Source organism: Orbicella faveolata, unplaced genomic scaffold (genome assembly GCF_042242905.1).
Source record: "Orbicella faveolata isolate gen_17 unplaced genomic scaffold, um_ofav_v1 contig_35, whole genome shotgun sequence".
Classification (NCBI taxonomy): domain Eukaryota; kingdom Metazoa; phylum Cnidaria; class Anthozoa; order Scleractinia; family Merulinidae; genus Orbicella; species Orbicella faveolata.
Window position 1 is genome coordinate 19,330,475 of NW_028301564.1, and position 13,126 is coordinate 19,343,600.

A 13,126-nucleotide genomic window follows, 5' to 3' on the forward strand; every position below is an offset into this window, starting at 1 on the left:
ATTCTCCAGGGATTTCCTCCCAAACATCAACAAAATTTCTTACACCGATAGCAATTTCAAAGTCCCAAGGCTCTTTTTGGCCTATCAGCTGATAAGCAAGTACTTATTTATTAAATCTGAAAACTTGAGCTGATAACGTTTGAGCTCAACACAGCTTTGAGTAGTAATCTCGACAAAAATGTGGCAAAAATCGTGGATCCGTTCCAGAAGTAACTAAAGCTGGTCAATAAGGTATAGGGTTACCCCTGATAACCGCGTCAAAAATAACAGTGAAGTAAGCTTCGATCTTCCTGTCTTTGAAGCAGGCTGAAATATGGCTGCCTCGTTGCTCTGGTGCACGTAAGTCATTGACAGAAAATCAGTCGATACATTTATCTCTTCATTTGTTAACGGATGTAAATGTATTTGTATTTTGGTAGGTTTTTTACGAGTTTGATTTTGGCGTCTAACGCGATCCTACTAAGAACCCATCGACGTTCGTCTCACCAAAGATCGAGAGACGGTAAGTGGGACGATTGAAATGACTTTTACCGCGTCTCTTTACTACATTCTTATCCTTGAAATCAACCTCGTAGATTAATCACATCTTTTAGACGAAAGATCTGATTGTCACAGAAGTCAGAGCTCTGTTTGTCAAGAAGTCTTATAAGATAGACAAACTAAAGGAAGTGAGGATGATACAGAAACGAAGACGAGAACTTGTAGGTTTCGAATGATTCTTAGAGGCTTTTCGTGAATATAACCGCATTAAAAGAGCTCGTACACAGTTTCGACATTTCTGCGTTGTGGACTTCCCAGATCAGTGTGAATTTGTTCCTTCTTCACGGTCTTCCTTCCTCAGCAATGTCCTTGTTGCTGAAGCACGTTGGAAGGGTTTCAGTGCTACGGTACTGAGTCGTTCGGCAGTGCCATCCTAAAGAAATTATGCAGATAACAACTGTAAGGAAAATAAGTCTTAACGTACTGCTGTATGTTCATAACAGAACTATACAGTTGGACCTCGTTAATTCGAACTCGGTTATTACGAATTCCTCGCTATTTCGAAATCCAAACCATTTCACTTTACCAGCCTTTACTATCGCCATCGGCGTCTTCGAACTCCCGCTATTTCGATTTTTTTTTGTTTTGTTTCGTTTCCCCTGATCACGAGTGTGCGAAATAGCGGGGTTCAACTGTACATCTGCCAATAAAACCATAGTTAACCATAGTTAACTATGATAAAACGTTCTGTTTATATGTTGCACGAATCTCTTTGGTCGTGACTGTCTTCGAAAGTGTTCACTGATCCTTGATCGATGCTGTACTGGGAAACTCTAACCAGACAGTACTAATCGATGACATCACTGGCATCAAAAAACAATAAATGGGTAATCGATGGGATATCAGTTGATTAGACATTGATTATTATCGATGATCATTGGGTAATCGATGAATAATCTCGTGGCTACACAAACCACACCAAATCGATAAAGAAATTAAAAGAGCTTCTTCAAGGTGCAAAATTAAAATACTTATTTATCTATATATTTACTGGGATATCGAGTAGGAAAATTGTGAATAGTTCAAATTGAAATTAACGGGATATAGGATATTTAAACCAAAAATTAACGGGATATGGGATCTCCCTCCCTCCCCCCCTCCCCCCCCCCCCCACCCCCAGCCCCACTAAAAAAAAAATTGGGGCCTCATGATTGCCGCGTGGGACGCCGAGAAAGAAAAGTGGGTTTTGATCTTCTTGCATTGTCGAAAACCTTGAAAATTCCTTAAAGCAGCGCCACTATATAGGAGAAGCTGCGCTTGAAGTACAGTGGTATCCCGATTTTTCGGACATCGAAGGGAAACGAAAATTGGTTCGAAAAATCGCAAAATCGAAAAATCGGAGATAAAATTACAGTGACAATAGGGAAACGACTTTTGGTTCGAGTTATCGGGAGATTTGAAAAAATGAGGGTTTGAGAATTCGGGATTCCACTGTACTTATTCCAGGGTTAGGTGGAAGTTGTCCTTGGTCAAGTATTATGATTTTGTTTTTGTCCCTGTCGTGTCATAACTTATAAACAAAATAAGGAACAATAATAATATTTGATAATACCGTCAGTAAAATAGAAAACCAAAAACAAATAAATAAAAAATTAGCCATTAGTTGTTGGAGTCCGTTTTGAAAGACAACAACCACATAACTGTACATAGAACAACAGCAGTAATTTAGGATATAATAGATGGCGTTGACGTTTAACTAAAGCGGGAACGATTCACTCCAACTGAATGGGATGTTAAAGCCATAATAGTTCTTTTTCTTTTTCTTCTCAAGGAAAAAAGAAGAAGCATTTAGTAAGAAACATAATGGTTCACTTTATCAAATTCGAGAAGCAACAACAGCTGGGTTTATATATTTTGCTCTTCTGTTTCAGGTCAGTGTGGTGGAGATCTGACAGCTGACTCTGGTGTAATTCAAAGTCCTAGTTTTCCCACGCGCTACCCTAATAACGCCAACTGCGAATGGAAAATTATCGCCGACGATGGCTCACGCATCACACTGACTTTTGTCGACTTTCAGGTGTGAGAAAAACTCGTGTGTTTCTGTTACTTTTTTTTTTTTTTTTTTTTTTTTGCTACAGCAGTGTTGTATTACGATGAAAATGGTAAATGTATATCAGCCATATCGACTCAACTTATTTCGTCAACAAACGGAAAATATGTCTCAACAAATTTACCAAAATCAAGCAAGTTTGCCGTTAAAGTTATGCTTTTTTATTGCTTTATTTTTCTTTATATTATTGACAGTTGTAGGCATAGCTCCTCTAAGAAATTAAATGTGATACACAACTAACATTCTTTTTCACCAGAAAAATTTTAAATGTTTCTTATAATTATATGTGAACTGGGCGTTTTAAGACCCAAGTCCTCATTACTCTCTGAAAGACGGCCCTGATGGAGGGGGGCAGGGGGAGAGGGGAAGCCCATTTATGGGTGTGCAAGCCTATTTTTTGCCCATATCCCATTTCCATTCCCATTTTCGTTCCCATTGACCCAAAACCTGTTTTCCTGGTGAAAATATAGGAAAATTCCATTTCCCATTTTACACCTTCAGCCTCTCCTGAAACAAACTATCATTATCAGTTTATAAATTCATGTCTGACCTTCCGCTAGAAAGGGAGAGACGTATCATACGTAATGTCTTTTGTCCTAGTCAAACCGAAACTGAAATGATTATGATGTCAATTTGTGAGTTACCAATGTTTGACTATAGGCCACTTCGTTGTTTTTGTTATTCATATTGAAATAGAAATACTGATTATAAAGTAGAGATAAATATTATGAGTGGAAATACGTATAGTCGACTCCCGATAACTCAATCCTCGCTAACTCGAACCAAAATCGATTTCCCCTGCATTTCCGTCGCACATTTACTTTAATTTTACCCTCGGTAACTCGAACCCTCGTTAACTCGAACCTCCCGCTAACTCGAAGCAATTTTCGTTTCCCTTAAGGTCATTTTCTGTATAATTTTACCTTTGATAACTCGAACCATATCTGTCAATACGTGACAAATCAAAACAAACAGTGTACTGTAGTCCAAAAAATTAAATTTATTTTGAAGCAGCCGTGTGAAAAAACCTGTACCGTTCACAGTTCCTGGACTTCTCCCTGCTGCTTTCCTTTGTTATATTTTTCACATTACGTTTCGTCCCGATTTATACAGTAATTTAGGATGTATTGTTTTATTTTCACTCGACTTCTCTATTCTGTAATTAACTTTGATTAACATGTACACTGCATGAAAAGAAAATCATTTTTAGACACCCTTTTTTTCTTTCCTTCTTTCCAGTCATTTGTTTTTAACTCCCGATAACTCGAACCTTTTTCAATTTCCTTTGAAGGTTCGAATTATCGGGAGTCGACTGTATCATAAATGTATTGATGGATACAATGTAAAAGAAATTGACAAAAGTGTTGTAATTATACCCACATTTTCGGTTGCTGGAATTCCTTACTTTGGATATGGAAAGAAAAAAACTTATAGCCAACGCATTTTTTTTTTTTTATTTACTGAAAATGTTCAAAAGAAAATCTATTCGTATATCACATCAGTTCCCTTGAATGATAATCCTATATATATATTGTGTGCCAAACTTTTGTCTTTGGGCTCGATCATATTGAACATCTTTGTTTATGTCAGTTTTGAACTTCCATCAAAACTAACACGCTGACCGTTTTGTGCATATTTTAGTTGGAAACGAGCAATAACTGCGAGTATGACTCGTTGGAAATTTACAACGGTGAAACAAGAGAAACAACCAACCTATTGAACAAGCTATGTGGTGATGAGGTACCCGATCCTATCGTGTCTACCGGCTCACGACTCCTCCTTAGGTTCCACTCAGATTTCTCCGTTTCGTACAAAGGCTTCAAATTGGAGTTCACCAAGTCAGGTATGGCATTTGGAACGAAGCCCAGTGTAACTTAAGCATCAGCGCGGATTCCACGAAATGGGTCGTCAACCTTATTCTCGGTCATGTCAGATGCTAGACAGATGCTGGTAGATGATAGAAACAAAACGGATATACTATAAAATTGCAATATAATGGATTATAGCAAATGAGATACAGATGATGTACCACCTCTATTTTAATGTGAAATTTCGCGAGTCGATCGGTAATTCATACTTCTTGATAAACGATACTTGGAAGCCAAAGGGGAGCCCCATTCTTCGAAATATACAAAGTAATAATTGCGCCGAATAACTTAGCCAATCCCGGGTCACACTATTTCTAAAAGCTATGCAAACGTCTGCGCCAATTAAAAAATTGTGATGATCAGCGAATTGACACGTGGTTATATTTTTTACAGGAAGCCTGTGTGACGAACTTCATGGCCTAGAAAGTTTTAGACAGTAATCTAGATTGGTCAAACGTACTGCGCGTGTGCAGTTCCCGTCAAAACCATCACTTGCAAACGATTCGCTTTTCTGAAAACCTGCTCTTTCAATTTAAACGTTGAAACATACGTTACATTGAAAAAATAGTATTTGTGCGGCGCATATAAAGAGATAATTCCGAAGATATTATGGCCATGTTTCTCTGACAGGTTTAAACGATAACCATGTTTTTAATTCTTTCCGCTAACATTAAAAAATTCCTTTTTCCAAGCAAGAAGTCAGCAATTCTATTTCTTACTGCAAAACCCTGCAAACTAACATAACATGTTTTTGCTTGTTCCGTGCCAGGTTGTGGCCGCACTTTCAATGGAGAGAGCGGCGAGATCAAATCACCGAACCATCCCGATAGGCATCCCGAGTCCCTGGATTGCTCTTACCTTATCTGTGTCGCCAGGGACAAACTTGTGACGCTGCGTTTTACTCACTTTGACCTGGAGGCTCCAGAAAGTGAGTCGATACGACGTGTGTTTTATTGACCTTACTTGGCCTTGGGAGAGATAGCCTCCTGCCCAGACGTTCTTTGGGCTCGTCACGGAGGGAGATTGCGTGACGAGCCCAAAGAAGCTATGGGAGGGAAGGAGGGAGGCAAAAAGTGGCTGCGCTGATTTCAAACTTTTTAAACAACATTGAAACTATAGGGCAGATTACCTTCTATGCCTTTTCCTAACAATTATCAGGGAACACTTCGGCTTGTCAATTATTTGGTCACGTGACTGAGGGCGGGAGATGATTGACATTTCAGGTCAGACTTCACCTTTACATGGCAACCCTGCTTTCAAAGAGCGTTTCACCGATATTTAGTAGTCTTTGTATCTCGATACAGTTTTTTTCCGGACCATACCATGCATTTCAATCGGCTTTTTACCATCTATCTCAGCCCCGATAGGATCGATATGAAAATCAAACCAGTTACTGGAAATATATTGAAGTTGGGTATAATGTATCTTTTAGGGTATTTTCATAGAGACATAAAATCATTGTTCTTTAGGCTAATCAAAATTTTCAACGTGTTTTACACTTCTAAAACGAGGAATCCTATCCATTTGAGAACATTTTATATTGTTAACGAGAAAGATACACTCTCTTTTTCAGCTTTTGTTTATCGTAGTAATTTGTCCGCTCTAGATTCTACAGGTTGTCAGTATGACTATGTGGAAATTTTCGATGGTAAGTCGGTAAATGCTCCAAACCTTGGCAGATACTGTGGTGGCAATATGCCCAGCCCAATCCGCTCTTCCACCAATGAACTCTTCCTGAGATTCATCTCGGATCAGACTATATCGCACACTGGCTTCGTCGCCTCGTATACTGCCGAGCCTAAGGGTGAGTATCTTTCGCATTTTAAGACGTCTGGAATTACGTTATTTATACCATGCCACAGAAAATACAGCCAATCAGAATACAGGAAAGTCGTTGCATATTCGACGGTATGACATCCAACCTTCCCATCAGGCATAAAATAGTTATCCAACGCTCTCCCGTGGTATATCATGCAGTATCCCACTTGTCACTTGTATTTTCTTGGTGTGCACACTCGCTTAAAGGCTCGTGAGTTTACCAAGAAAATACAAGTAACTCGTGGGATATTCCACGGTATAACACTCGAAAGCGTTGCTTTCGTTATACGGAAATGACAGTGCAGACGTTTAGAAACCGTTAGTGTGGACAGGGCGTTAAATTTTAGAACGTGGTTATATCGTAGCATTTATATGTTGTTTTTTATTTGTTTTTACGTAGCTGTGGCTAATCCTTGTCTTGAAAACAATGGAGGATGCAGTGATATATGTTCAGTGATGAGCGGTGGACGGGTTTGCTCTTGTAATCCAGGATTCTCGCTCGATTTTGACGGGGTTACTTGCGTAGGTACGGAATTCTATCTCTCCTCTTCCCCCTTCCTCCACCAGCTGTTTTTCTCCTGCTATTTAAAGCATCTTGCGGACGTAAAGTTGCTTAGGGCGCTGTACGAATGCCTGGTACCCACACCTTTTTCGCTCGTCGTTCTTGGTACAATAATAGTAACAATAACGATAATCTTTATTGGGTAGGGCGGATACAGGATTTTAGAGAAGGGGGTTCGAGATTCGAATGCCGAAGGCGGTCTCCTATAGGGAGCGTCTAAAGGAATCCTCCGCCAGAAAGTTTTTGAAAATGAGGTCCTCGGAAGTGAAATTTCCGGCATTCTGAGGCCAAGTCAGCGTGTTATAATGTCTCGATTTTTTTCCTTATTTAGGGGGTTCGACGGAGCCCTTCGAACCCCTCCTAAGTCCGCCGCAGAATTTGGCTCACACTCAGATTAACTACAGAAGAAGTATTATATGCATTACATGTGGATTAAGGGCAAACACAACGAAAGTTATTATTAACCGCATTGTTTTCGAGTTACATCCTGACAGCTATTTTGAGTTTATTTTAAAGTGGGAAGAACAGCAAACCTGGTAAATAATGCTGAATGATTTTGTAATAAATGATAGCATTACTATTCAAATTTTGTTGGAGCATTGTTCTGACCGAATGCGTGGAACAGGCTCCAGTTTACCGTCCTCTTTTGTAAAGGTGAAGTGATCATGCAAAAATCAGTGGTATGTTCTGTAAAAGAAGTCTATCCTCAGTTCACAAATCCAACTTGAGAGATTTTGCGGGTTTAAAATTATCGAACTGATTTGAACTTTTTAATGACATCCCTCGTGATTCGAAACAAGGTAAAAATGGATGGAGAGCGAAACGAACTTGGTCCAAGTGAATCGAAGTATTAATTTTGGTCTTCTTCTTGGGCATTAGAATCGTTCCTCTAGCGCGCAATTTACGATTGGCAATGCCACCTCTACGAAATATTTTTTTCCTTCTATGTATTATTGCCTAGCCAAAATGAGAAAGAAAAGAAAAAGGTTTAATGGTATTTAATCTGCCGTTCCTGCCATTGCTCATCAGATACAGATGAATGCATAATCAACAATGGCGGCTGTCAGGAAACTTGTGTTAACACGGTTGGTGGATTTCAGTGCAATTGTCGCGATGGTTACGTTATCGACACCGACAACAAGACTTGTATCAGTAAGTCTAAAATTGTGTAAATTGTCTCAGTTTTTGCCGTATTCTTTCTCGGTCCAGGGTAATAATCCAGGAGGGGGGCGAGGAGACCTCGGAAACAAAATTGACGGGGTGCTCGTAGTGATTTTCAAAGAAACCCCTAACATGTACCAAAATGGCGTTTTGTGGTAGCCTACGATCAGGTAAAGTCATGCCAAACCGCGGGAAAAACCGCGGGAAAAAAATTGCCTGAAGAGCCTTTGGTGACGTATGTGAACTCGACTTAAATTCATGTCACCATTTTCGCCAATTCTTTCCGAGATTAATTGATGATTGATTGATTGATTGATTGATTGACTGATTGATTTATGTGTCAATTTCCATGGTATGTTTTCCTGCTTATTATCCTTAAGGTACCACAAAAATTTTAAAGGAGGTCAAACAATTAATGATTATTTACATTGGAATACCAAAAATTTTAACCCCTTAATGGAAGGACGGACACCTCCGTCACTTTTATTCATGAGCCCACTTCACCAGGACAACTGGCGTTCTCTGCTGAATCGTTAGGCGACGAAAACTTAGGAGTCGAGAACGTTTAGCGAAATGTTCATAAACAGGCGAGGGCTGGTGAACTTCTTAATAGCGGTTGTCCCATTGTTTGTTACGTGAATTGGACTGAAATTTAATTTCAAGTTTCTCTCTCCAGACGAGAACGAATGCGCGACAGGTAATCACAACTGCGAACAGCTGTGTCGTGACACAGAAGGTAGTTATTACTGCGAGTGTCACAAGGGATACAGAGTCGGCGCTGGTAGGATCACGTGTCAAGGTAAAAGGAAACCGCTTTACTCTAGTGCAACTTTTATGAGGTAACTACTGTTTATAAGCAAGTATGGAGTGTACTCAATTATAACCTCCTGTTGCTATACCGTTAAGCAACTAGGATTACTGTTTATTTAAAAATTGTTGGGAACTTTCAACGCTCATTTGCCTTACAACTAAGTATAAGTGTACTTTGAGGTTGAAAGAGACGCTTTGAGGGTGAAGTATTCGAGAAGGATAATATTCTGTCCACAGGCCGCGTTTATTGGTTTTGTTACGAGTTAAAATTACTGTGTTGGACTGAGGAGAGGGAAACGACTTGTAGATCAAGTTATCGGGAGGTTCGAAAATTCGCGATTCAAGAATTTGTCTTTCCTCAGGACCACCCCTTGCGTTCAGGCTTTTTCAAGTCCCTGCGCTTAAAATACTTTTGCTTGCGATGCCGACGAACTAGACAAAATAGACGGTCTGAGAGCAGACTAGAAGGATACCAGGGTGTAACCATAACACCTCCGTCCTTTTTTGATAATTTGTTAGTGGCAGTTGGCTCAGTTTTTTTCAGGACACAGCAAGTGTTGGACTGTGGGGACTAATAGTAGCAAAATGAGTATGGAAACTGTAACGTACGTAAGCGACTGAGTAACCAAAGTGTTCGTAATCGTTTTCAGATGTGGATGAGTGCAAGCTGCCGAAGAGCTTTCATCATTGCCAGCATACATGTGTTAACACACCCGGCAGTTATTACTGTACGTGTAGGAAAGGATTCAGGCTCAGCGCTAACGGCAAAATATGCAGAGGTTAGAGTTTCTGCTTGTTGTAGTACTAGATTTACATTAGTCTTCATTCTAGATAATGCAACGGCTGCAAATGAGGCTAAGGGGAAAGAGAATTTCGTACATAACTAAGTAATATCGCAAATTCGAACAAAAACCTCAATTGCATGAAAAATAACATATTTAGCAATTATTTCATGAGCGCACGTTGAATACAGAACAATACAGAATATAGAAAATTCAATTAAAATAAAACTAAGCACGCCCCCCAAAAATTACGCGTATGCTCATCGTATTTGTAGAGCGTGGTACAGTATAATGGCTTAGCTAATGAAAACTCTCGAATTGCGTTATCCAATGATGATCCCGTTTTTAATTATCTAAGATAATAGACTGAAGTATTCTTTTGACATTAAAACTCTTTCAAACTTCTTGTGCATTTCTTTTTATGTATTGAACATAGTGGACACACATTTATCTGTCCATCTTAAGTTGCGATCTGGGATCATCCGCTTTTCATTATAAATAATTGATATTCACATATTTTATCGAGGGGGTATAATTGTAAAGGTGTTTAATTCTGTCTGAGCTACTTACAGATAGAAACACTCCAGACATGTGATTCATGCATCGTGTTGAGCGTTATCATCAAAGAAGTACTGCAGAAACGACCGAATGGCATGCATCGCATAATTTTTTTTCTCGCACAAAATCTATAAAGTTCCAAGAAAATTGACTAACCCTCGAGTTGCACTTGTTTTCCCCAACAAAAAGTACTAGCACACTATAGTAATGTGATAACGCAGGAGATTCCCCCATTGCTTATAGCGGTGACAATTCTTTATCTGCAGATGAAGACGAATGTTTGATGGGAGGAGCGAAATGTGAGCAGCAATGTGTCAATATCCCTGGCAGCTTCTACTGTGACTGTTACCAAGGTTACCACCTTGACGCCAAGCTGCCTCACAAGTGTGTGGATACTGACGAGTGTCTGGAAGGCAGACCTGATTGCCATACGTGCTTTAATTCTGAAGGAAGGTAACAAGACTTCAGTTTTGTGTATCCGTTTTACAGTACCAAGCATTTCCCCTCTCTTCTCGCTTGACTATCTCGCTGTCTTTCCATTTCATGCAACTTGTTCCACGGTCTCGAGTTGTGAAGAAAACCGACAAATGAGCCGATATGGGCAGTTAATGGGAGCGAACTGACAGAAAAGGACGGCTAATCCATTTGAATACTATCCAAGCTAAGAAGAATATTTTCTGATTTGGCAATTTCTCAAAAGATGTTCTGATTCATTTTGTCGACAATAATTTAGCACAGACCATGTGTTCACGACAGACTGCCAACATTACAACTATGCTAAGGAATTCTGTTTACAGAGTTAGAGATGAATTATAGATTGCACTAAGGTGGACTGGACTGGTGTTAGAGTTGGACTGTGAAATACCTCTGTTTATCTAGCTACGTGTAATAAATGTGCATTTTTAGTCTCTTAGATCATAGTTAATTGAGGGAAATGGTTTGTTATGCGTTTTTGTTTGCTTTTGGGGGGTTGAACCTGCACAAAAACTGGCAAAATACAAAAGGTGGTTACGTGTGCTCATACAACCAACCAATAGAAGCATTGTGATCATGTAATTCATGCATAGTCGATGAGCATAAAACAAAAGAAGTGCAGGGTCAAGGGCCTTCCAACATAAATCTTAATCTGTTTGTTTCCTTCCTTGACGTTTAACAGCCTTCCTAGCCATTTCCCTCTATTAAGTATGCTTAGATTTCATATTCCTTGTCTTGACTAATCCTTTTGTTACTTATTTCCTCACCAGTTTTCGTTGTGAGTGCGACGAGGGTTATGTTTCAGCCGACAATGGGACGCGCTGCGCAGACATTGATGAATGTGCTGTTGACAATGGCGGATGCTCTCAGATTTGTGTCAATACCGACGGTGGTTATATGTGTGAGTGCAGCCCTGGATACAATGCCACTGACTCTGAGTGAGTATCAGAATTCTTTGTCCATAAGTTGTTTTCTCACGCTATATTGATAGAACTGAACTGAAAATACCTAGCTTCCTCCTTTGTACGTTTGGTTTTCTTGCTTTGCACTCAATATTTCGTCAGTTTTCAGCAGCCAATTAATTCATTTCATATCGGGTTATCCATTTTCCTTCAGAGGGCCCCAGGTTCATTAGCTCTACAAACTGTTATGTGCTACCTTCGTTAAATAAAGTTTAGTTGATTGGTTGATTGATAAGCGTTTGATCCAGTAAATTGATCGTCGCAACAAACTTACTTATACAATGGCGCTCGAGGAAAAGGGTACCGCAATTTAAGGACACTTTTGAGTACAACAGCCCTATTTACATTCTTCTTTAATTTTGGCAAACCAAATGACCAACTCAGGTTAGCTCCTGAAAGAGAGAGTCGTCATACAAAAAGATTCAACGAGAGTGGAAGCACAATGCCATTTTACCGTTTTCAGCCATTCCCCAAATTTTCTCATTTACTGGAGACGGAATTGCTATGTTATGTAGTCATCCAAGCTTCGTAAAAGTGAAACCATTTGCCCGAACGACTAATTTCTGTTCACGGATTATAAGGACTTCGTGAAACGTCTCAAACTACCAATTACTTTTTAAAACATAGCATAAGACCACAAGTACGCATTGCGGACCTATGTTTAAAACATGGTAACCGATCAAAACGATTTCCGAATCATGCGAGCAACTTCTTTCCTGCAGGTCAATAGACTGTGAAGACATCGACGAATGCGCTAAGAACAATGGGAAAGGAGACTGCGACTACGCGTGTGCAAACTCTGCCGGATCATTCCGCTGTTCATGTGCCGCGGGCTTCTACTTAGACACGGACGGTTTAACATGCTATGATATAGATGAATGTCAAACACACAATGGAAACTGTTCTCAGAAGTGCGTGAACACGCCTGGGAACCATTCGTGTTCATGTTTTGATGGTTACGTCAACTCTGGGCCAAATGGAACAGACGTTATTTGCATTGACATTGGTAAGACCTTCACGCAGAGGATGTCACTTGTGTTTTCCTATCCTTTCCTTTTTGGGTGTGTGTCCTTTTTGGCTATTTGTTTGGTTCTTTTTTATTTTTTGTTTGTTCGTTCAGTTTTATTGTATTTGTCCTATCAGGATCATTGTCAGATGATTCTGCCATCGATCCGTCTATAATTCAAGAGTCACAGCAAAATTTTAAAAGTTTTTGTCTTAAGACCCATCTTGAATTAAGAAATTAAATCAAGCTAATTTCAAATCATTTTAGGGTACAATTTCTACTGGAGAAAGGCCCACATTCAACAAAACAAAATCCTGGTCCGCAAAAGACTGTTAAGTTAAAGAAATCAAGCGAACACTAAGAAACAATGAGAACCAGCAAACAAAAACAAAGCATGAGGCATCCGATTTTAACTGTTCGGCCATTCAACGGTTTGTCTTCACAGTTGTCAGTAACCTTTTCCTCTCTGGTTTCTGAGGTGCGCAACTTCGACTTCAACTTCAACTTTTTATTGCTCACCTTTTAAAGAGTTAAT

At 39.6% G+C, this 13,126-nt stretch overlaps 1 protein-coding gene across 1 annotated transcript in view; it reads left to right on the forward strand.

Annotated features, from left to right (window-relative positions):
* Positions 1-237: 237 nt before the first annotated feature.
* The window catches only part of LOC110045136 (uncharacterized), a 32,991-nt gene continuing 20,102 nt past the window's right edge, over positions 238-13,126 (forward strand). The window contains exons 1-13 of the mRNA XM_089272718.1: positions 238-339; positions 420-502; positions 2,412-2,557; positions 4,232-4,433; positions 5,228-5,386; positions 6,065-6,262; positions 6,677-6,802; positions 7,868-7,990; positions 8,676-8,798; positions 9,460-9,588; positions 10,416-10,602; positions 11,394-11,561; positions 12,308-12,591. Coding sequence (XP_089128844.1) covers positions 314-339; positions 420-502; positions 2,412-2,557; positions 4,232-4,433; positions 5,228-5,386; positions 6,065-6,262; positions 6,677-6,802; positions 7,868-7,990; positions 8,676-8,798; positions 9,460-9,588; positions 10,416-10,602; positions 11,394-11,561; positions 12,308-12,591 — 1,954 coding nt within the window. The 5' untranslated portion in view covers positions 238-313. The remainder of the gene's footprint in view (positions 340-419; positions 503-2,411; positions 2,558-4,231; positions 4,434-5,227; positions 5,387-6,064; positions 6,263-6,676; positions 6,803-7,867; positions 7,991-8,675; positions 8,799-9,459; positions 9,589-10,415; positions 10,603-11,393; positions 11,562-12,307; positions 12,592-13,126) is intronic.